Here is a 23,353-nt window from a genome sequence, read left to right on the forward strand (position 1 = left end):
TATTTGGTAGGTTCGACCATTTTTCTCAAATATCCTACATTTTGTGGTGCTTTGTCCTCCTTTGTGGTTAGGGCATCTGGTCACTTTGTCGCAGGTGCTTGGATTGTGTCTTGCTGCATGGCAGAGGGTCGGACTGGATAACCCTTGGGGTCTTTTCCATTTCTAGGATTCTTTGAACTTCTCCTGGTCGAAACTTCCCACCAGACCTAACCGAAACATCATTCTTCCCATGTTCCTCCTCCTTTTCCCCATGCAACTGATGCTGGTAAAGTAGATTTGGGTTGGAATTATGATTATAGCAATAGCGTCACAATCGTGCATAAGCAGTTCTTATCAATATGAAACAATTACAGATGAATAACTGTTGGTAACTGTTTTGGATTCATGATCACTACTTAGCCATGATTGTGACACTTTTGTAGTTGTATATTCCTGCATGGCAGGGAGTTGGACTAGGTGGCCTTAGTGGTTCCTTCCAACTCTTAAGATTCAATGTTTTCTCGATTGTAAATCCCCATCGCACCTACTTTACTAAACATCACCTTCAGGGGTAAAAGGTGGACTGTACTGTTGGTGTTCGGAGCATATGTGAACAGCATTTTTGTCAAGCACGGACCAGGAGAAATTACTTTGTATACTTAAATAATTCAGAGACATTGGTCCAAAACACACTGCAGAAATAATCTAGTTTGAGATCACTAACTGCCCTGGCTCTGTACTAGGGAATCCTGGAAATTGTAGTTTGTTGTGGCACCAGAGTTCTCTGACAGCGAAGGCTTACAAAACTACAGTTTCTAAAATTCCCTAGATGCAAAAGGATCTTGCAGCACCTTTGAGACTAACTGAGCAAAAGAAGTTGTAGCACCAGCTTTCGTAGACTTGGTCTACACTCCACGCATCTGAGGAAGAAGACCAAGTCTACGAAAGCTAATGCTACAATGTATTTTGCTTAGTTATACTTAAATAAGTAACTAAATAACAGACTTGAGTACTGACTTAATTAAGTAACCGAGTAACTAAATAACTAACCTAACTCAATTCCTTCTTTGGATGTTTTTAAGCAGGCTGAGTTGCCATCTCTTGGGGTGCTTTGATTGTGAGTTCCTGCATGGCAGTGGGTTGGGCTGGATGACCCTTGGAGTCCCTTCCAACTCTGTGATTTTATGATAGGGAATACAGGTCATTATTTTTCTCAGCTTGCCCTTGGTTTTCCCCTTTTCCAGTCCTAGCCTCCCACGAGCCTAAAATCATCAAAAAAACATTAACACGTATGATGTCTCTCAGTGCAAGTGTATCCAATCTGTTACGTTCTGTATTTTATTTTAGATTTTAGGTTATTTTGTACTCAAGTTTATATTGCTGATCCTTGTTTTATGGGGAATTCTCATTTTAACCTCACTGCCTTTTCTCTTTTGTTGCTTAATGTAGTCATGTTAGCAAAGGTGCTACGGAGTACCTTACGAGGGAGGCGATTGCCATGCTAAAAAATACAAGTGCAAGTGACTAAAAATAAATGGGGAATGTGGAAAACTCACTGTGATCCTTGAGATAACCTTTAGAAAATAAAGCTCTCCAACTAGAAATACAGTGGACCCTTGTTATATGCTGGGGTTTGGTTCCAAGATCCCCCGTGGATAACAAAATCCATGGATGCTCAAGTCCCATTAAATATAATGGCATAGCAAAATGGTGTCCCTCATAAAAATGGAAAACCAAGGCTTGATATTTGAAATATATACTTTTTTTGAACACTTTAAAACCGTGGATGCTTGAATCCAAGTAGAAGAAGGGCCAACTGTACTAAATTCTGAAAATGCTGCAACCTTTCAAAGAAAACACTATATTGTTTGTGTAAAGGCCTTGGCCTCGGGCTTTCTTGGTGAAGTGTCAATTCACTTTGTTGAGACATCATGAGGCTCGGGTCCTTCCACTCATTGATTATCACAACGGCTGCATCTGCACTGCAGAGATAATCCAGTTTGACACCGCTTTAAGTGCTGTGGCCCAACGCTAGGGAATTCTGGGAATGGTAGCTTGTTGCGGCTCTGCTGCGGTGCCAACAAACTACCATTCCCAGAATTCCCTAGCATTGAGCCACGGCTACTTAAAGCAGTATCAAACTGGGTTATTTCTGCAGTGCAGATGCAGCCAACATCTCCCCCTCTTCCTCCCAATCCCTCCCTTCTCCTGGTTTGCCCTTCTGTAGGAATTGTGTATGCGCGTATGTTTTAAAGTAGTTGGATGTCGTAGGTGGCTGCCTTTATTATGCATGGTTGCTTTGAGACTGTATACCTATTTTAGTGTATTGGCAAAATGTTCTGCAAATAAAGAATAATGGAATGATCATTTTCTTCCCAGATGTGACAATCTGGCCTCTTCTGTCCCTGTGCCTCAAAAAGGGGGAATGTCACACGCAGTGTGGCATAGTGGTTTGAGTGTCGGATAGGACTCTGGAGACCAGGGTTCAACTCCCGGCTCAGCCACAAAGCCCACTGGGTGACCGTGGGCAAATCTCACTCTTTCAGCCTCAGAAGATGAAAATGTCAAGAAACTTGCCAAGAAAACTGTGTGATAGTTTCATCATAAAGTTAGAAACAACAATGTGACAGTGCCACTGAGAACAGTGAGATGTAGTGCTATGAGTGCCGGAGACCAGGTTTCAATCTCCACTCAAACCCACTGGATGACACCTTGGGTGAGTCACACAATCTCAGCTCCAGAAAACTGCATGATAGGGTTGCCATAAGTCGGAAATGACTTGAAGGCACACAAAAACAACATGGTGATGGCTATAAATCCAAGCCCCATTTCCTTGGGAGACTGGGAAAGTTCCTTTTTAGGGTTCCAAGTCTCTGAATCCCATATCAAGGTGGGTAAAGTGCATGTTGGATGCACATGGGTCCAAAGCATTTAGAGGAGGGTACAATGCAAAATATCTTTATTTACTTTAGTAAAATGCCTCTTATAGGACTGTGGCCATGGGCTTATGGACCTCAGGGTCTGTGTGTGGCCTGTCGACCCCAGGAGGGATGTTTTTTTTAACCCTTTTAGCAGTAGTTTGGGCAAATCATGAGAATCATAGAATCATAGAGTTGGAAGAGACCGCAAGGGCCACTCAGTCCAACCCCCTGCCATGCAGGAACTCTCAATCAAAACATCCCCGACAGATGGCCATCCAGCCTCTGCTTAAAGACCTCCAAAGAAGGAGACTCCACCACCCTCCAAGGGAGTGTGTTCCACTGTCGGACAGCCCTTACTGTCAGGAAGTTCCTCCTAATGTTGAGGTGGAATCTCTTTTCCTGGAGCTTGCATCCATTGCTCCATTGGATTCTATTCTCTGGAGCAGCAGAAAACAAGCCAGCTCCCTCCTCAATATGACATCTCTTTAAGTATTTAAACAGGGCTATCATATCACCTCTTAACCTTCTTTTCTCCAGGCTAAACATCCCCAGCTCCCTAAGTCGTTCCTCATAGGGCATGGTTCCAGACCCTTCACCATTTTAGTCACCCTCCTTTGGACATGCTCCAGTTTCTCAATGTCCTTTTTGAATTGTGGTGCCTAGAACTGGACACAATATTCCAGGTGGGGCCTGACCAAAGCAGAATATAATGGCACTATTACTTCTCTTGATCTAGACACTACTTTTATTGATGCAGCCTAAAATTGCATTGGCCTTTTTAGCTGCTGCATCGCACTGTTGACTCATGTTCAACTTGTGGTCTACTTGGACTCCCAGATCCCTTTCACATGTTGTCTCATTCAGCCAGGTGTCCCCCATCCTATATCTCTGCATTTTATTTTTCCGCCCTAAGTGCAGTACCTTACATTTCTCCGTGTTGAAATTAATTTTGTTAGCTTTTGCCCAGCTTTCTAGTCTATTCATGTCATTTTGAATCTTGATCCTGTCCTCTGGGGTATTAGCGATTCCTCCTAGTTTGGTATCATCTGCAAATTTGATAAGTATGCTCCTAATTCTGTCATCCAGGTCATTGATAAAGATGTTGAATAGCACTGGGCCCAGGACAGAGCCCTGTGGGACCCCACTGGTCACTTTCCTCCAGGAGGAAAAAGAGCCATTGTTGAGCACCCTTTGCGTTCGGCTGGTCAACCAATTACAAATCCATGTAACAGTTACTTTGTCTAGTCCACATTTTACAAGCTTGTTTGCAAGAATGTCATGGGAAACCTCGTCAGAGGCCTTACTGAAATCAAGATATACTATATCCACAGCATTCCCTTCATCTACCAAGCTGGTAATTTTATCAAAGAAAGAGATCAGATTTGTCTGGCATGACTTCTTTCTCTGAAACCCATGTTGACTTTTTGTGATTATGGCATTGCCTTCTAGATGTTCACAGACTCTCTGTTTAATGATCTGCTCCAGAATCTTTCCTGGTATTGATGTCAGACTGACTGGACGATAATTGTTGGGATCCTCTTTTCCCCCCTTTCTGAAGATGGGGAAAGTGTTTGCCCTCCTCCAGTCTGCTGGGATTTCTCTTGTTCTCCAGGAGTTCTCAAAGATTATTGCCAATGGCTCCGATATTACATTTATAAATCTCCAGGACCAGTTCATCTGGTCCTGGAGATGTATATTCATTTAGATTAACCAGATATTCCTCTACTATCTCTTTACTTATTATGTGCTGAAATTCCCCTCTTCTGTCCTCTGCTCCATTTTCCTCAGGTTGAACACCCTTTTCCTTTTCTGAGAAGATGGAGGCAAAGAAGGTGTTGAGTAATTCTGCCTTTTCTCTGTCCCCTGTTACCATTTTGCCATCTTCTCCATGCAGTGGCCCTACTGTTTCCCTCTTTTTCCTTTTGTTGCAGACATATCCAATAAAGCCCTTTTTCTTGTTCTTAACCTCTCTAGGAAGCTTGAGTTCAATCTGCGCTTTAGCTTTTCTGACTTTTCCCCTACACATGTCCACTATTTGTTTGAATTCCCCTTTGGTGATTTCCCCATTTCTTATACATGTTCCGTTTAAAACTTAGCTCAGTTGAAAGTTCCTTAGTCATCCATCCTGGTTTCTTGACACATCTCCCATTTTTCTTCTTCACTGGAAATATTTTAAACTGTGCCTTCAGTATCTCCCTGTTGAACAGTTCCCTTCAGTCTTGAACTCCCTTCTCTTTTAGTATTTCTGACCATGGGATCACCCCCAGTATTTCTCTAAGTTTACTAAAATCCGTTCTCCTAAAGTCTAGAATGTCTGTCTGACTATGTCTGGCTTTCACTGTACAACTAACTCCAGGAGAACATGATCACTCCTACCTAAAGATCTCACCACTTGCACCCCATTAACCAAGTCATCCTTGTTGGTTAGGATCAAATCTAAAATAGCTGATCCTCTTGTTGCCTCTTCCACCTTTTGGACAATGAAATTGTTTTTCAGGCAGGTGAGGAATTTGCTAGACTTTGAGGATTCGGCTGAGTTTGACGTAGCTTATTAGAAAAGATGGTAATGCTTGGTAAAATGAAAACCAGTAGGAAAAGTGGAAAACCCTGGTGGCGCAGTGGTTAAATGCTTGTACTGCAGCCATTCACTCAAGACCACAAGGCTGCGAGTTCAAGACCAGCTAAAGGGCCCAAGCTCGACTCAGGCCTGCATCCTTCTGAGGTCACTAAAATGAGTACCCAGACTGTTGGGGGCAAATTAGCTTACTTGCTAATTAGCTTACTTGCTGTTCACCGCTATGATCTTTGGAATAGCGGTATATAAATAAAACAAATTATTATTAATTATTATTACAGGCGGATGGACTTGGTCAAGGAAGCCATGGTTGCCTTCAGTTTGCAAGACCCGAGCATTTGATGACAGGGTTGGCCAGAGGTCTCTCATTCACAGGGTCACCATAAATACAAAACAATTTGACACTGTTGGATTCCTATTGATTATTTAGTCCAATATTTGTTTATTTAGCATTTATACTTTGCATAGAGGTTGCCATTCTCAGCCTTGTTACAATTGCCTCCAATAGCTTTCGTATTCATTCATAAAAATGTCTTGCATCAATCCAAATTTCTAACACAGGTTGAGTATCCTCTCAAGTGAACCAGAGAAGAATTATGTTATACTGTCCCAAGAAATATACAAGAAGAAGAAGAAGAACCTAGGTCCTGTGGTCTCTGGTAATGCAAGAATGGGTCTCAAATATCACAAAAATCCTTTAGAAAACAACTGATTGTTGTGAGAAACCTGATGGGGAATGAAATCCTTTGGAGCTTCCAGAGAGTGGACGAACGGGAGAGAAATTGGCAACTACTCTGTATGCTGACTACTCTGCATGTAAGACTGTAAGATTTGTTTGAGGGAATTTATACATTACTCTGCGTGTTCTAAGATTTGTTTGTGGGAATTTACACATTACTCTGCATGTTGTAAGATTTGTTTGTGGGAATTTACACTTGTACTGCAGTCTCTGTGGAAGACCCTCAACTGAAACACATTTGGCTGGAAATGATGGTGGATGTGACTCACAAGACACCAAAGGATTTACTTCTCCATCAAGTTTCTTCTCACATGCAGTTGTCTTCTAAAGGACTTTTGTGATATTTGAGACTGGTTCTTGCATTCCTGGAGACCACAGGACCTGTGTTCTTTTTACTGTGGTTGTATGTTCTTGGGATGGTGCAACTTCAATATGCTCTGGCTGATTTGAGAGTTTGTAACAATACTTACCTATATAAAAATGCTTTTGATATTATTTTCATAGACCGAGTTATATTTTATATTTCATAATACTTAACTTCCCCCCCCCCTTCATTTTGTATAGGTTAGGTTTTAATCTTCATTTTGTTACCACCCCTCCCAATACCAAATGTAACGTTTAAAGAGATCCCTAGTGACCTCTTGCAGAACGTTAGGCTTCTGGGAAACCTGACCAAAGAGTCTAGAGGTTGATTGACTGCAGCTCCCAGCATTCCTCACCACTGGCTATGCTAGGCAGCATGCTGTAGTGCAGTGGTTCCCAACCTTCCTAATGCCGCAACCCTTTAATACAGTTCCTCATGTTGTGGTGACCCAAACCCATGAAATTATTTTCATTGCTACTTCATAACTGTAATTCAATAGGTGTTTTCCAATGGTCTTAGGCGACCCCCATGAAAGGGTCATTCGACCCCCAAAGGGGTCCCGACCCACAGGTTGGGAACCACTGCTGTAGTGGTATGAGTACTGGACTATTATTTCAGGTGGTCATTATGAGTACTTATTGACTCATAGAATCATAGAGTTGGAGGAAACTCCAAGGGCTATGCAGTCCAACCCCCTGCAATGCAGGAAATCACAATCAAAGCACGCCAAACAGATGGCCATCTGACCTCTGTTTAAAGGCCTCCAAAGAATGAGACTTCACCACTCTCTGAAGGAGGAAGTATGTTCCATTGTTGAACAGATCTTACAGTCAGGACATTTTTTCTAATGTTGAAGTGGAATCTCTTTTCCTGTAGCTTGCATCCATTCCTATGTGTCCTACTCTCTGGAGCAACAGGAAACAAGCTTGCTCCATCCTCAATATGACATCCCTTCAAATACTTAAACAAGGATATCATATCACCTCTTAATTTTCTCTTCTCCAGGGTAAACATCCCCAGCTCCCTGACTCTTTCCTCACAGGGCATGGTTTCCAGACCCTTCACCATTTTGGTCACCCTCCTTTGCACACACTCTAGCTTCTCAACATCCTTTTTGAATTGTGATGCGCAGAACTGGACACAATATTCCAGGTGAGGCCTGACCAAAGCAGAATAGTGACCACAGCATTAGCATCACCACCCTTATTATTATAATTAACCGCCTCTTCCCATGGCTCGAGGCAGGGGACAACTATCATCATCATCATCATGCAGTGCAATTAGCCCCACCACTTCCAGATACCTTTAGCTTTGACTATTCCTTCTAAGTCCAAGGAATCTGAAAGGTGGAAATTTCATACACATCCCAAACTAAATGAAAGACTGTAAAGTTAAATATAATGGCGATGGAGGGGATATGTTTAAAACCCTTCCACAAACACAGGCGGGTTACAGACCGCCATAAAAAACGTATTGAATACGTATTAGGGTTAGGAAGGGGCAGTGCTTCCGCACCCCCCTAACCCTAGTATGTAGTCAATACGTACAATATGGCGGTGGCCATTCCACACTGCTGCCACCATATTGACATAGCGGACGCTGTGTGTCCGCACATCGCGTGGCGCATATGATGTCGCAAGTGCGCCATTGGCGCCTTGCGGCGTCATAAGTGCGCCGCAGGAAGAAGCTCCATTTTGGAGCTTCTTTTTTGCTCCGTGAGGGAGCCGTGCGGTTTGGCTGCTGCAGCTCCCTCACGGAGCAAACAGCAGCGCCGGCAGACCGCCACAAAGCGGCGGTCTGTAACGCCCCTTAGACACTGTTGTGGAGTTTCAAATACTCCTCCCACAACCTCACATTAAACAAAAATAAGGCAGACGCAGATCTAAAGACACTATTCTCCCATTTTCACCCTGGTATTTGGTTCCAGGACCCCCGTAGATACCAAAATCCATGGATGCTCAAGTTCCATTAAATACAATGGCACACAAATGGCCCCCTTATATAAAATGGCAAAATCAAGGTTTGCTTTTTGGAATTTATATATTTTAAAAAATATTTTCAAGCCGTGGGTGCATGAATCTGTGGATAAACAATCCGTGGATACAGAGGGTTGATTGTATAATTTGAGCCCAAGAACTGAATGTGTTCAATTAATCATTTCTGGGGTGTGTCGTATCCAACACAATTCAACGGCTTTAGTTTTTTAAAAAGAATTAAACGTTTAATATCTTCAGCATGATAAGAGCATATGGGATACCACAAGTTTCTGTCCTGGGCCCAGTGCTATTCAACATCTTTACCAATGACTGAGATGAAAGAATTGGGAGCATACTTATCAAATTTGCAGATGACACCAAATTAGGAGTAGCAGCTAATACCCCAGAGGATAGGATCAAGATTCAAAATGACTTGAATAGACTAGAAAGCTGGGCCAAAGCTAACAAAATGAAATTCAATGCATTGAAATATGCACTTAGGCAGAAAAAAAATAACCCCTCAAATATAGGATGGGGGTCACCTGGCTGAAGGAAACTACATGTGAAAGGGGTCTAGGAGTCCAAGTAGACCATAAGTTGAATATGAGTCAAAAGTGCGATGCGGCAGCTAACAAGGCCAATGCAATTTAAGGCTACATCAATAAAAGTACAGTGTTTAGATCAAAGGAAGTAATAGTGCCATTCTATTCTGCTTTGGTCAGCCCCCCCCCCCCCCCCGGAATATTGTGTCCAGTTCTGGGCACCACAATTCAAAAAGGACATTGAGAAACTGGAACGTGTCCAAAGGAGGGCGACTAAAATGGTGAAGGGTCTGGAAACCATGTCTTATGAAGAGAGCTGGGTATGTTTAGCCTGAAGAAGAGATGGTTAAGGGATGATATAACAGCCCTGTTTAAGTATTTCAAATAATGTCATATTGAAGAGGGAGCAAGCTTGTTTTCTGCTGCTCCAGGAACTAGGAACACAGAACAATGGATGCAAGTTACAGGAAAAGAGATTCCACTTCAACATTAGGCGGAACCTCCTGAATGTACGAGTTCTTTGACAGTTGAACACGTTCCCTTGGTGAGTGGTGGAGTCTGGAGGTTTTTAAACAGATACAGGATGGCCATCTGTGGGGGGCGCTTTGATTGTGAGTTCCTGCATGGCAGGGGGTTGGACTGGATGGCCCTTGGGGTCTCTTCCAACTCTATGATCCTACTTTTAAAAACCTAAGACAGAATCCTGCATGACCTTTCACTCAACATAAATTTGTGTGCGCTTAACGTAGTAACAGAGGCACTAGAAAATCCAGTTACTGAATTGCAAAGGGTCATAACGGCGCATTGACAAGAGTGCCTAATTTCCTTTATTCCTGTTACGTATCAATCCTTTGCCGGATTTGCTGCATAGTTTACACAATAGCAACCCTCAATTGGATATTGACATTGTGCATCTTTGTGATTCTATTTCCTGCCAATGCACATCCACATACAAGCACGCAAGACTCCAACAGGATCCCGGACATGTTTATTAAAAGCATTTTTAAAAAGTAAAACATTAACCAGATTCAGAAGACACTTTGGTACACTTCTCCATGGCCTCTTCATTCATTCTAGGAATCATGGCTACATATTATCACATTTATATCATACCTTCCTCCTCGAATAGAACCTAATACCACGTATAATTTTTTTTAAAGTACTGGTTGCGTCTCCTTCATCCAGAACTCCAAAATCTGAAATATAAAAAATCTAAAATTGTCCACAGGGTGGCTGCGGAAGTGACACCTTTGCTTTCTGATGCAAACTTTGCATCTTCAGGGAAACTGATAGGGTTGTTGTTTTCCTGAAGGTTTTCTTCCAGTGTGGATGCTCTGGTAGTTGTGAGGCTTGAGTTGTATGCAAAACCTCTGCCACTTTCCAAACAGTTATGGGGTTTCTCTCCTGTGGATCTTCTGGTGTCTATGAAGGCCTGCCATTTTGGCAAAGTGTTTCCCACACTTCAAACATTTATGGTTTTTTTTTCTCCAGTGTGCCTTTTCTGGTGTCTCACAAAAGTTGATTTTTGTGTGAAACATTTGCCACATTCCAAGCATTCATAGGGTTTCTCTCCTTTATGGATCCTCTGGTGTTCTCGAAGGATTGAATTGCTGACAAAACATTTGCCACACTCCAAACATTTATATGGTTTCTCTCCTGTGTGAATTCTGTTGTGTAATTGAAGCGTTGAACTAATGGAAAAACATTTACCACAATCCAGGCACTTATAGGGTTTCTCTCCTGTATGACTTCTCTGGTGTCTCTCAAGGCATACTTTTTGGGAAAAATATTTCCCACACTCCGTGCATAAGAAGGGCTTTTCTCCTCTGTGGATTCTCTGATGGATTATTAACAGTGATTCAGAAGCAAAATGTCTGCCACATTCCATACACATGTAGGGCTTCTGATTATTAGAATGGGTTTTTTTATGGTTACAAAAACTGTCGCTCCGGGCAAAACATTTCCCACACACCAAGCATTTATAGGGTCTTTCTCCAGTATGGAGCCTCTGGTGCCCTTTAAAGCTATACAGAGACGAAAATGATCTTCCACAGTCCAAACATTTGTAAGGTTTCTCTCCTATGTGGATTTTATTGTGACTAATAAGGTGTGCTCTAGTAAGAAAAGATTTCCCACATTCAAAGCATCTGTACGGTTTTTCTCCTGTGTGGATTCTCTGATGACGCTGAAGGGATTGCTTTTGAGGAAAGGATCTCCCACACTCCTCGCACTCATAGGGTCTCTCTCCTGTATGGGTTGTCTGGTGGACTACAAGAGCCGACTTCATAGGAAAACCCCTGCGAGATTCCACATATTTATACAGTCTTTCTCCAGTGTGGACCATCTGATGCCTCTGAAGATGACATTTTCTTTGGAAACATTTTCCACATTCTGAGCACTGATAGGGTTTCTCCCCAGTGTGAGTTCTCTGATGTTGCAGAAGATAGGATTTGTAGGAGAAACATCTGCCACAATCCAAACACTTGTGGGGCTCTTCTCTGTGAGTTTTCTGATGTTTCAGAAGGACTGAAGGCCAGCGGAAACATTTCCCACACTCAAAACATTTATGGGCTTTTACTTCCATCCTCTGAGAGGCTTTTACTCCTGTATGAATCACTTGATGACTTCGAAGTTTTGAATGTGCAACAAAACATTTACCACAATCCAAGCATTTATGGGGCTTTTCTCCTGTGTGAATGGCCTGATGCCTCAACATACTGCTTTTCGTGTTAAAACCTTTCCCACATTCAAAACATTTATGGGGTCTCTCTCCTGTATGAATTTTTTTATGAAACTCAAGTCGGCACTTATAAGCAAATGTTTCTCCACAATCCGGACACTTGTGCGGTTTCTCTCCAGTGTGGATTCTCTTATGAATAATCAAGTATGAACTATCAGCAAAGCATTTCCCACATTCCTCACATTTGTAAGGCCTCTCTTTTGTGTGGATTTTTCGGTGTGCATTAAAACAGCTTGCCTGAGCAAAGCACTTCCCACACTCCAAGCATTTGTATGGCCTTTCTCCAGTGTGGAGCACCTGGTGTGCCTTAAGGTGCTGCTTCATCATAAAACATTTGTCACACTGCGCACACTTGTATGGTCTCTCTCCCGTATGAACCCTCTGATGAACTACAAGTTGTGCTTGCCGAACAAAACTTTTTTCACATTCCATGCATTTATGGGGTCTCTCTCCTGTGTGCACCTTCTGGTGCTCCACAAGCCCTGAACGTCGAAGAAAACGTTTTTTGCACTTGGACCATTCATGAGGCTTCACTCCTGTGTGGATTTTCTCATGTTGCACAAGACTCTTTTTATCCGTAAAACTTTTCCCACATGTCAAACACTTGTATGGTCTCTCTCCTCTGTGGGTTTTCTGATGGGTTGCTAGGGAGGACATCTCAGCAAATGATTTTCCACACTCCAAGCATTTATGGACTCTTTTTCTTCTCTGAACTCTCTTGTGACTCCTAAGTTGTACTTTCTGAGGAAAACCTTTCCCACGCTGCTGGGATTTAGGGAATTTCTCTACTGTGTGAATTCTCTTATGGATCACAAGGACTGACCATAAACCAAATGACTTGCCACACTCTGGGCATGGATAGGGCCTTTTTCCATTATGAATCAGCTTATGGTTCACAATTTGTTGCCATCCAGAAAAACACAGCCCACACACGTGGCATTTGTAGGATTTTTCTCCTGCATGGGCTCTTTGGTGCTTACAAAGCTGTGAGTTCTGAGAAAACCATTTCCCACACTTCAGACATTTGTAAGATTTCTCTCTAGTGTGGCTTCTTTGATGGATGACAAGGTGTGTTCCCTTAGCAAAACGTTTCCCACACTCCCAACATCTGTAAAGCCTACTTTTTGTATGGACTCTTGAATGACTCACAAAATCTGAGACTCGAGGAAAGGACATTCTACATTCTGAGCAACGATATGATGTATATTTCTTATGGATTTTCTGGTGAATCAAAAGGATAGAGGGATGAGTAAATGATTTTTCACACTTAGAGCAGCTGTGGGGTCTTCTTCTTTTCTGAGGCTCTTGAGGGCTTCTGACTTCTGGACTTTCCCCACAATCAGAGGACTTCTCTCTTGTATGGCGTCTCTGGTGTGCAACAAGAGACAATCTGAGGGTAAAAGCTCGCCTACACTCAGGACAGATGTGTGTTTTCCTAGAATTCCCTGCTGGAGGAGAGAAGAAGAAAGGGGGAACATCAGAAAGTAGACTAAATGTTATATAAACACAGAACAGTAACAGTTCCATCTCTCGTCTTGTGCCCATTTCCCAAATTAGACAGTGCTACCTTCACTATGGAAAGAGGGCAGCTTTGGCAAGATGCCCACAGTGAAAATTGCTCTTCTTTCCACAGTGGGCACTTCTTCCCCTCTTTCTCTGGTCCCAGGTTGCTGAGAGGACTACTCAGGGAGAAAGTTCAAGTGGGTTGAGCAGACAGAGATACCCAATACTCACTGTTGTTGCTGTAGTTGTTGTGTGCCTTCAAGTGAAGTATGACTCATGGCAACCCTATCCTAAAGTTTCCTTGGCAAGATTTATTTTGACAAAATTTGCCACTGCCTTCCTCTGAAGCTGAGAGAAGGTGACTGGCCCAAAGACACCCAGTGGGTTTCCATGGCTGAACCAGAATTCGACTCTTGGTCTCTCAGGGCCCTAGTCCAACACTGGCTCTACTATTGTTATTATAATCATTACTCCACCTTTTCCCAAAAACCTCAACGCAAGGTGGCCTACAAATTAAATACACAATAATTAAAACATACCAAAAAAATCCACATTAAAAGTTAAATTAAACTACATGTCAAGTCTCCCTTATCTGAAATGCTTGGGACCTGGAGTGTTTTGGATTTCAGATTGTTGTGGATTTTGGAATTCAGTGGGCCCTTGGTATCTGCTGGAGTTTGGTTCCAGGATCCCTTGTGGATAACAAAATCCATGGATACTCGAGTCCCATTAAATACAGTGGCATAGTAAAATGTTGTCCCTTATATAAAATGAAAAATCAAGGCCTGTTACAGGCTGCCAAAATAAAGCTGCTTCGGGTCTCTTTGGAGGTATGCTGTTTAAATGATGCATGAATCCTAAGAATTCAGAAGCTGCACCAAAGCTGCACTCCAGTGCTAAGGAATGGAGTGTGGCTTTGGTGCGATCTCCAGAATCTTAGGACCCATGCATCATTTAAACAGCATACCTCCAAAGAGACCCGAAGCAGCTTTATTTTGGCAGTCTGTAACAGGCCCAAGACTTGCTCTTTGGAATTTATACTTTTTGGGAATGCTTGAATCCATGGATAAAAATATCCTGTAAATAAGAAAGGCTGGATGTATTTGCATATACATAATGAAATATCTTGGAGATGGGACTCACGTTTAAACATAAAATTCATTTTATCTTTTGTATACACCTTATAAACATATCCTGAAGGTAATTTTCCACATAATATTTGTAATGATTTTATGTATGAAACTAAGTTTGCATCAGAAAGTCAAGATGACACTTTCTCAGCCACCGTGGTGTAGTAGGATAAGAGGATAAGAGGAGAATTACTGGATAGGGCTCAGAAGTCTATTGAAGCCAATGCTCTCTTTTCAAAATGAGGAAGAGCATTTCAACATTATACAGGTTGAATCTTCCTTATACAGAATTCAGAAATCTGAAATACTCTAAAAGCCAACACTTTTTTTCATGGGCAGCTGAGATAGTGACATTTTTGTTTCTGATGGTTCAGCATATATAAACTTTGTTCCATGGACAAAATGATTCAATGGACAAAACTGCTGTTTATAAAATTATCTTCAGGCTCTGTGTAGAAGGTATATATGAGACTTAAATTAATTTTTGTGCTTAGACTTGAGTCCCATCTCCAAGATATTGTATTGTGTACCTACAGACAAATATAGGTATTCTGAAGTCCACCTACCCCCCTGCCCCAAATTTCAAAACACTTCTGGTCCCAAACATTTCAGATAAGGGAGAGCCAACATATGGTACATTTCCTGTCTTTCAGAGTGATGTGACTGAACATATTGCTCCACCATTTCTCAGCCAGAGAGAGTGTATGTGTGTGTTGTGTGCCTTCAAGTCATTTCCGACTTATGGCAACCCTATCCTGGGGTTTTCTTGGCAAGGTCTGTTGGGAGGAAGTATGCCATTGCCTTTTCCTGAGAGAGTGTGAATTAAGCTCACCCAGTGAGTTTCATGGCCAAGCTGAAAATTGAACCCTGGTCTCCAGAATTGTCGTCCAGAGAGAAACCCAAATGAAGTCTATGCTTGACCCTGACCTGAGCTGTTCTGTGAATCAGTGGCCTCTGCTCCATCTGACGCCTGAAGATCAGGAGGCCATGGCTCTTCCTCTAGCTGGGAAACAAGATCAGGTTTGGGAGCTGGCATTCCCATGTGGCGGAAAAAAAGAGAGAGAACAGGGAATCATTAGAAGGAACACACTGTACATGAAAATTCAGCACATTCTGCCTAATGGATAGGTGGAATAGTTTTATTGTAATTTGAATTACAATGGACCCTCCACATTCTCTAGCGTTAGAGGCACAGCACTTGACCTTTTTCATTTGTTGTCTGATTATTTTTATCTAATTCTATCTTGTATTATTATTTTTTATAGGTATTTTGTAGAATGTATGCCATTGGCAGGTTTCATTTTTATCGATTTTATTGTTTGTATGGACAGCACTGTGTAAATCTACAGCGCTACATAAATAAAGTATAATAGTAATAATAATAAACAGACAAAGCCGGAAATGCGGAAGACCAACTGTACGACATATTTCTTCTGGAGGGCAACTGAGGGCCACCAAAATGGTGAAAGGTCTGGGAACCTTTCACTATGAGGATCAGTTTAGAAACCCCACCAACAGAGTGGCCCTAGCTCTTTCCTATGAACCAAAAGTCCATCTTTCAAATTTGCTTTTCTCTCTGTGGCTTTAGGTAGTCCTTTGGTTCAGGATCAGCTGGATTAAGCTGGGTTGGTTTACTTTAACCCACAGCATTTTTTAAATTATTTTTTTAAATTGATTATTCATTTATTAAAAAGAAGTATGACTAGTATTACTATTTTCCAATCCTCTTCCTGGAACAACCATGATTGTTTGAACTTAAACATTTCAACTTGAACAATATATTGGCAGTCCTTATTAGACTGGCATCCAGCATCAGCTACTTCTTTTTAACCCCTTTATTTTATAGAGCAAGAAATTTTGGCTGTTCGGAAACAAATCCTTTGGTTAACATTTGTTCTTCTAAAAGAACAGCACTTTGTAGTTTTATTACATATAATCTACACATAATGAGATTCAACAGGTATAAGCAGTAAAAAAAACCTTGGTGTTTTATTGAAAGACATAAAACATATCAAAGCCTAATAATATTGGATTGTTAATGTTAGAAAGCATTAAAACATCACTGATCAAGCTTTCTAATACATAGAATAATGTTTCACAATGTTAATATAATAAAAAAGATTGGGAAGAGGAGGAATGAGTAGAGCCTCCACATCTTGCCCTGCCCCACGGCTTGAGAACCACTGCCTTACCCAATGAGGCCACATTCTCATAATTCTCCATCATGGTCGCCGTGTACAAGAGTCTTTGGTTCAGGTCCAGAAGAGCCCATTCCTCTTCCGTGAAATAGACAGCCACATCCTCAAAGGTCGCTGGACCCTGTAAGAGCAAAAAATCAACAACGCCCTTGCTCAGTCTCTGTTACCTCCTGTCAAGTCTTACCTGGAGAAGGCCTCCTCGGATGAAGGGGAAGAGGTGAGCCAGGCAATCTTATTATTTATATATTTATTGTATATACTGGACTCATGTATAAGCCGATCTCACGTATAAGTCTAGGGCATGTTTTGGGACCAAAATTATGGATTTTGATATGACCCATGGATAAGTCTAGGGTAAAACTTAGGGGCATGTAACAAAGGATCTCAATGATAAAGCAAAGGAAAACAATGCCAAAAAACCTTATAAAATCCCAGCAGACATAACTTTGTGCTCACTTTAAAGGCTGGATGAATGAGAGAACAGAGGGAGGCCAGTGCTGCCAGGACAAATTACACTGTTTCTTTTCACCAGGGGATGGTTCCCTTTTTCAAACATGAGTGTTAAATTACCAGTACCTGCATTGATCCATGGATACATCAACTCAGGTGTTTTGGGTTTCAATTTTTTGACCTAAATATCTAGACTTATGAGTATATATATACAAATCCAATAACATCCAAACTATGATACCTTTATTGGGCCAACCAAAATGCACAATTACATGTTGCAAGCTTTCAAAGGCATACTGGTTTCTTCATCAGGCAAACAGGAGAAAGAAATTGAAAATGTTAGTCATAGGCCTGCATTTTCCCTATCTATCTAAGGAGGGGGAAAGAGAATGATTTTTTTCCATCACAAAGGAGTTATCTGCTTCCTATAAATGACCCCAGTGCTTCTTTTGCTTAAGGATTAGGCTAGACTGGCATGTCCTGGTCAAAGATTAGTTTGGCCACTGATAAGAAACTTCTGCAGCCCTATATCTGTAACCCCTGAACACAGCATTTTCATCCCTCATTCTGAGGCAGCACCCGGGCATATTCTGCTTCTCTGCAAATAAACTATGAATCCTTTTCAAGCAACACTCAGCCCTAAGTCAGTTCCTCTGCCTCCAAGGCTGTCTCTTTTTGAGTGTGAGCTGACAGGTCAGCATTCTGGACACAGCATTCTAGACAAGTTTCTGAACAGTTTCCAAAGGCAGCTCCATGTAGAGCGTGATACAGCAGTCTAAACGGGATGTAATCAAGACATGTGTCACTGTAGCCAGAACTAGTGTCTCAAGGAATGGGCACAACTGGCACATTAGCTTTAACTGTGCAAATGCACAGCCCAATCTATCCTAGATTAACATAGTTATTCAAAGATATAGCTGTGTTAGTCTGTAGAATCAGTATGTAGAGAGATCTTGTAGCACCTTTGAGACTGATGCATCTGAGGAAGTAGACTGAAGACTATGAAAGCTCATGCCACCAACTTCTTTATTTCAGTTAGCCTCAAAGGTTCTACAAGATCTCTCTACATACTAACATGGCTATGTCTCTGATTTACAGATGGATAGACTCGATCAATGAAGCCCCAGCCCAGTCTGCAAGGCCTGGCAAGGGCAAGGTGACTTGGAGGTCTCTCATTAATTTGCTGTCGTGCAACTTCAAGTCATTTCCAACTGATGGCAACCTTAAGGCAAACCTATCCTGGAGTTTTCTTGGCATGTTTCTTCAGTGCAGGGTTCTCATAATTATGAGTTGCCATTGCCATTCTCTGAGGCTGAGAGTGTGTAACTTGCCCAAGGTCTCCCAGTGGGTTTCACGGCCAAACTAGGATTCTAACTCTGGTCTCCATAACTCCTCTACAAAAATTTTGTAATATGTCGCTATAAGGCCATCAGGCCCTGGCAATTCCCCTGATTTACATTGTTTGATAGCCTCCATTACCTCCATTTTTGTTGTAGGTTTGTCTAACTCCTCTTTCTGTTCTTCCGTTATTTTCCAAATCTCTTTACTATCTAAATATTTACTCAAAACAAAACTATCTATGGATTGTTCTTGATACAACCCAGAATAAAATTCATAAATTTTTTTCCATAATATTGTCTTGTGAAGTATATATCACTTTTCTATCTTTTATTTCTGTGATGTATCTCTTTTCTCTTTCTTTTCTCAATCTGTGGGCGAGCAACTTCCCAGGCTTGTTTGCGTGCTCAAAGTTATCTTGTTTTACTATTTTCAGTTTTTTTTCCCATTTCACTTATTACTTCTCTCTCCTATTAGCCAAGGGTCCGTTTCGGGGAATTTATTAGTATTGTTATTAGCTCAAATATTGCAAGAGGAGGGCCTGCTACGACGGCCCTGAAGAATCTCCTCCCGTTGTGTATACGGAGTAGACCAGGGGAGTCCAATAAATGGAGCTGAGACAGACTTCTAAAATTAATATCCAATTTATTTATAAGGGGAAAAACACATACAATTCACTAGCATACACACACTCATACAAGGCTCGGGAAATCAAGAGTGGAAATAGGGAATAGATCAAGGCAGTACTAGGGCTATACTTACTCCAGTAGGCTTCTTCAGGAGTCCAAATGGAATATGATGATGATGGCATGAGGCTCAGCCATAGAATGACTGGGCAGGAACCAGGAGTCAGGAGCCAGGTCAGGGTTCAAAGGGACAGAGCTTGCCCCTGAAATCCAGACTGGCCCAGTGAACAGGCAAATCTGATGATACTTATAGGCCAAATCTTGCTTCTGCCAAAGGTGCTTGATGGTGAGAACAAAAGGTGTTTGGTTGCTTGGGCTTTGTAAACAAAGGCTTTGCTTTGTCTTGTTGAGGCAAAGTGGTCTGACAACAATCAGGGGGAGAAGGTAGAGGAGTTAAGTTAATGACTGGCTCATCAAGTGTGAGACCTAAACCAAAAAGATTTTATTCTTGATGGTTTTTCTTTTAGCAACTCCCAAACCTCTCTGTGGGGAATTTCCAAAGTGTTGCTTCTCAGGGGTCTTGTGAGATTGACTCATCTGCCTACCTGACCCACTGCTTCCAGGATTATGGCTGCTGGCCTGGCAAGTCAGTTTGGGTCATGAAGGAACTCCACACACACACTCCAAAATTTATTAAAATCCATATGTGGTAACACTATGGCTTCTGCAACAATTTTGCCTCTTCAGTTACCTTTTTATTTCCTGGATGTCTTTTCAGATCCTCTTCTTTTTCCTTTTAGTGCATTAGAAATTTCCATCATTTTCTGTTTTCTCGCCTTCTGCCGAATTATATTTTTTGGAGTAAAAAAACCTCTGGGAACTGTTTTGCTGGCACCCCAAACAGTTGCTAATTTCACTTCTTGATATATAATTTCTTTTAAACATTTTTAAAATTGTTTCTTTTGCTTTGTTCACCACTTTCTCGTGCTTCAGCAACTCCTCATTCAATTTCCAACTCAACATCTTCTGAGGTTCCTTCAACTTCAACGACAAAATTGGGTTGTGGTTCGACATAATTCTATTTTGAATCTCCATGTCTCTCAAATTTTTAGTTAGTATTTTAGAAATCAAGAATAAATCTATCCTCGACAGGGACTCAAGCCTTTCGGAATAAAAGGTATAAGTCTTTTCCTGGTTATACAAATACCTCCATGCCTCTATTACTGATAGATCTTCCGTCATTCTAAAAAAGGATCTGGGAAGTTTACCCTGTTTTTCTTTAAGGGGCTGTACAGACCACCCCTTTTAGTGCTGGATCGGGGCCATGGCAACTACATGCTGCGGTCCCAATTTCGCCTTTCCATGGCGCAAAAAGGAGCTGGAGAAAGTGGCTACTTTTTGTACGCCGGAAAGGGCACCATAGCCACTGGCACTGTGTCTTTTTGGGGCTCCTTTGGTGCTGTGTTAGAGGAACAGCATGCACCATGTGGCACAGCGCGCAGCGTCACATCAGTCTGGAGGCAAAGTCAGGGCATGCATCATACAAATTCCACGCCCCGAACCTGACCGTAGGCTGGCCTTAATGGCCGGTCTGTATAGCCCCTAATACTTTTGTCTGCTGTCCTCTCCATCCTTCATTCCAGAACTCTCTTGAAATCACCCATTTTCGTATTCTATCTCTATTATTCTATCCTATACAGTCGGCCCTTCTTATACACGGATTTTTAATACACGGATTCAAGCATACACGGTTTTAAAGTGTTAAAAAAAGTATAAATTTCAAATATCAAACCTTGATTTTCCATTTTTTATAAAGGACACCATTTTGCTATGTCATTATATTTAATGGGACTTGAGCATACACGGATTTTGTTATACATGGGGGATCTTGGAACCAAACCTCAGGGTATAACAAGGGTCCACTGTACCTCCTTACATTTATCTACAATTTCTAACCTGAGCTGGTTTTGCTTCCGAGCTTTTTCTTTTCTCTCCTTTCTTCTGCCTTCCTCTTCGGGACGATCTGGTTCGACCTGCCATTCTGCAGAGATAAGGAAAAATCTAACTATCATATCAGCATCCTCTCAGCCTCACAAACCATTGCTTCCTCCCCTCTCCCAGCAGCAGAAGCTTTGGCAATGGAGCATAGGAAAGGAATGGAAAGGCTCAGATCTTGGGAATTTTTTTTCTTTTTGCGGGACTACACCTCCCAGAAATTCTCATCAGCAAGGGCCAAAACACACTGCAGAAATAATCCAGTTTGAGACTGGTTTAACTCCCCTGGCGCAGTGCTAAGAAATCCTGGGAACTGTACTTTGTAGTGGCACCAGAGCTCTCTGGAAGAGAAGGCTAAACGCCTCTCACAAAACTACAGTTTCCATAATTACCTGGCATTAACCCAAGGCAGTCTCAACATGGATCATTTCTGCAGACCTTGGAAAACGACAAATCCCAGGATCCCATAGTAATGGAGCTACAGCACTTAAAGTGGTGTCAAACTGCATTATTTCTGCAGTGTAGATGCACCCTAAGAACTCTAAATTATCCCTCCCTGAACTACAAGTCCCAGGGATGGAGCTGCAGCCCTTAAAAGTGCCATTTGTAATTGCTGTTGTATTATACTAATATAAATATAATATAAAACAATATATATTTATATTTATAAAATATAATATATATACTAATGTATTACTAATATAACTATATAACTATATATATATATACACATACATATATTAGTTTAATACCCCTGTGTCGAAATAATAGTGTGACAACCACTTTTAAGTGCCATTTGTTATTGTTGCTGTATTATAGTAATATAAATATAATATAAAACAATATATATTTATATTTATAAATATATTATAAATATACATTTTATAGAATATAAATATAATAAATATAATGTCATATATATATATTATGCTGATATATTACTAGTGCAGATCCCAGAGGGCTCCATAAAAAAATGGGAACTGCAGTACAGAGCCACGTGGCCACCACCTCCTTCTCTTGCAAGGCTCCTCTGCCTATAAAAAGTTACCTGGAGCCCCAATGACCAATGAATATTGGGGAGCTGGGTAGGAATGGGGCTCCCCAGATGAACTTCTGCCCTTCCTGCTGCTGCTGCTGCTGCTGCTGCTGCTCCAAGGATCAGGGGAAGAGGCACTCCTGGGGAAATGGCTGACTGCTGCCCACTGAGAGGGAAGAGTGGGTCCAGCGTTCCCAGGGCAGCAGGACACAGCCCTGCATTCCTTGGCTTAAAAGGAGTAGGCACTGCAATGGTTAAAGCCAGCGAGAATGGAATCCTAGAGCAGACGCTGGAGGACGAGCAGCAGGAGGAGGAAGAGGGTGGGGGACCCACGTCCGGTGCACAGGAGTGCAACATTTATTGACTTCCCCCCAGATCAATCAGCTCTACAAGAATGGTTCCGGGATGGATGGATGGATGGATGGATGGATGGATGGATGGATAGATACATAGATAGATAGATAGATAGATAGATAGATAGATAGATAGATAGATAGACAACAACAACATATACAACAACCAAAAACAAATGGCCCTTAAAAGTCTTGTCAAACTATATATATTATATTTTATATTATATTAATATTATTATTAATACAACAATAACAAATGGCCCTTGTCGTGTCAAACTGTATATTAAATATATTATATTTTATATTATATTTATATTAGTATTAGTAATATATTAGTATAATATATATTATATTTATTATATTTATATTCTATAAATTTTATATTTATAATGTATTTATAAATATAAATATATTATTTTATATTCTATTTATATTAGTATAACACAGCAACATTAACAAATGGCACTCAAAAGTGGTGTCACACTGTATTATTTTGACACGGGTATTATACTAATATATATATATTGTGTATATATATATATATATATATATATTTATAAATATAAATATATATTATTTTATATTTTATTTATATTTTTATTACATAACAACAATAACAAATGGCACTTAAAAGTGGTGTCAAACTATTATTTTCACACAGGGATATTATACTAATAACATATACTGCATTATCTTATGTTTATTATATTTATATATTATATATTTATATTATATTTATAAATATAAATATTTATTTTTCTATCATATTTATATTAGTATAATACCCCTGTGTCAAAATAATAGTTTGACACCACTTTTGAGTGCCATGTTATTGTTATTTATTCATTTATCTTTTTTAAAATGTATTTTATTCTTTTAATAGCTATC

General features: G+C 40.9%; 1 protein-coding gene across 3 annotated transcripts; it reads right to left on the reverse strand.

Annotated features, from left to right (window-relative positions):
- Positions 1-10,007: 10,007 nt before the first annotated feature.
- LOC149320703 (uncharacterized) lies at positions 10,008-22,245 on the reverse strand. 3 transcript variants are annotated; one of them, XM_089503104.1, is made up of 5 exons: positions 22,125-22,245; positions 21,038-21,122; positions 16,662-16,788; positions 15,397-15,498; positions 10,008-13,281 (listed from the first exon to the last, which is right to left on the reverse strand). In XM_089503104.1, exons 2-5 carry the CDS (start codon positions 21,119-21,121, stop codon positions 10,559-10,561), a joined length of 3,036 nt encoding a protein of 1,011 aa, XP_089359230.1. In that variant the 5' UTR covers position 21,122; positions 22,125-22,245; the 3' UTR covers positions 10,008-10,558. The 3 variants fall into 3 exon arrangements, with proteins under 3 accessions (XP_089359230.1, XP_089359229.1, XP_089359231.1); XM_089503103.1 differs by having other exon boundaries at positions 10,008-13,284; XM_089503105.1 differs by lacking the exons at positions 21,038-21,122; positions 22,125-22,245 and adding an exon at positions 19,218-19,278 and having other exon boundaries at positions 10,008-13,284.
- Between the last annotated feature and the right edge of the window lie 1,108 nt (positions 22,246-23,353).

This window comes from Sceloporus occidentalis, unplaced genomic scaffold (assembly GCF_023333645.1).
Source record: "Sceloporus occidentalis isolate IW3139 unplaced genomic scaffold, rSceOcc1.0.p SCAF_1, whole genome shotgun sequence".
Lineage (NCBI taxonomy): Eukaryota > Metazoa > Chordata > Lepidosauria > Squamata > Phrynosomatidae > Sceloporus > Sceloporus occidentalis.

Excerpts from the sequence above, each read along its gene's own strand:
- LOC149320703 (XM_089503103.1), bottom strand. The coding sequence starts at position 21,121 with ATGGCAGGTCGAACCAGATCGTCCCGAAGAGGAAGGCAGAAGAAAGGA. Across the intron at positions 15,499-16,661 it reads TGAGAATGTGGCCTCATTGG|CTCCCAAACCTGATCTTGTT; the intron begins GTAAGGCAGTGG and ends TGGGAATGCCAG. Across the intron at positions 13,285-15,396 it reads TGATTCACAGAACAGCTCAG|CAGGGAATTCTAGGAAAACA; the intron begins GTCAGGGTCAAG and ends TCTCTCCTCCAG.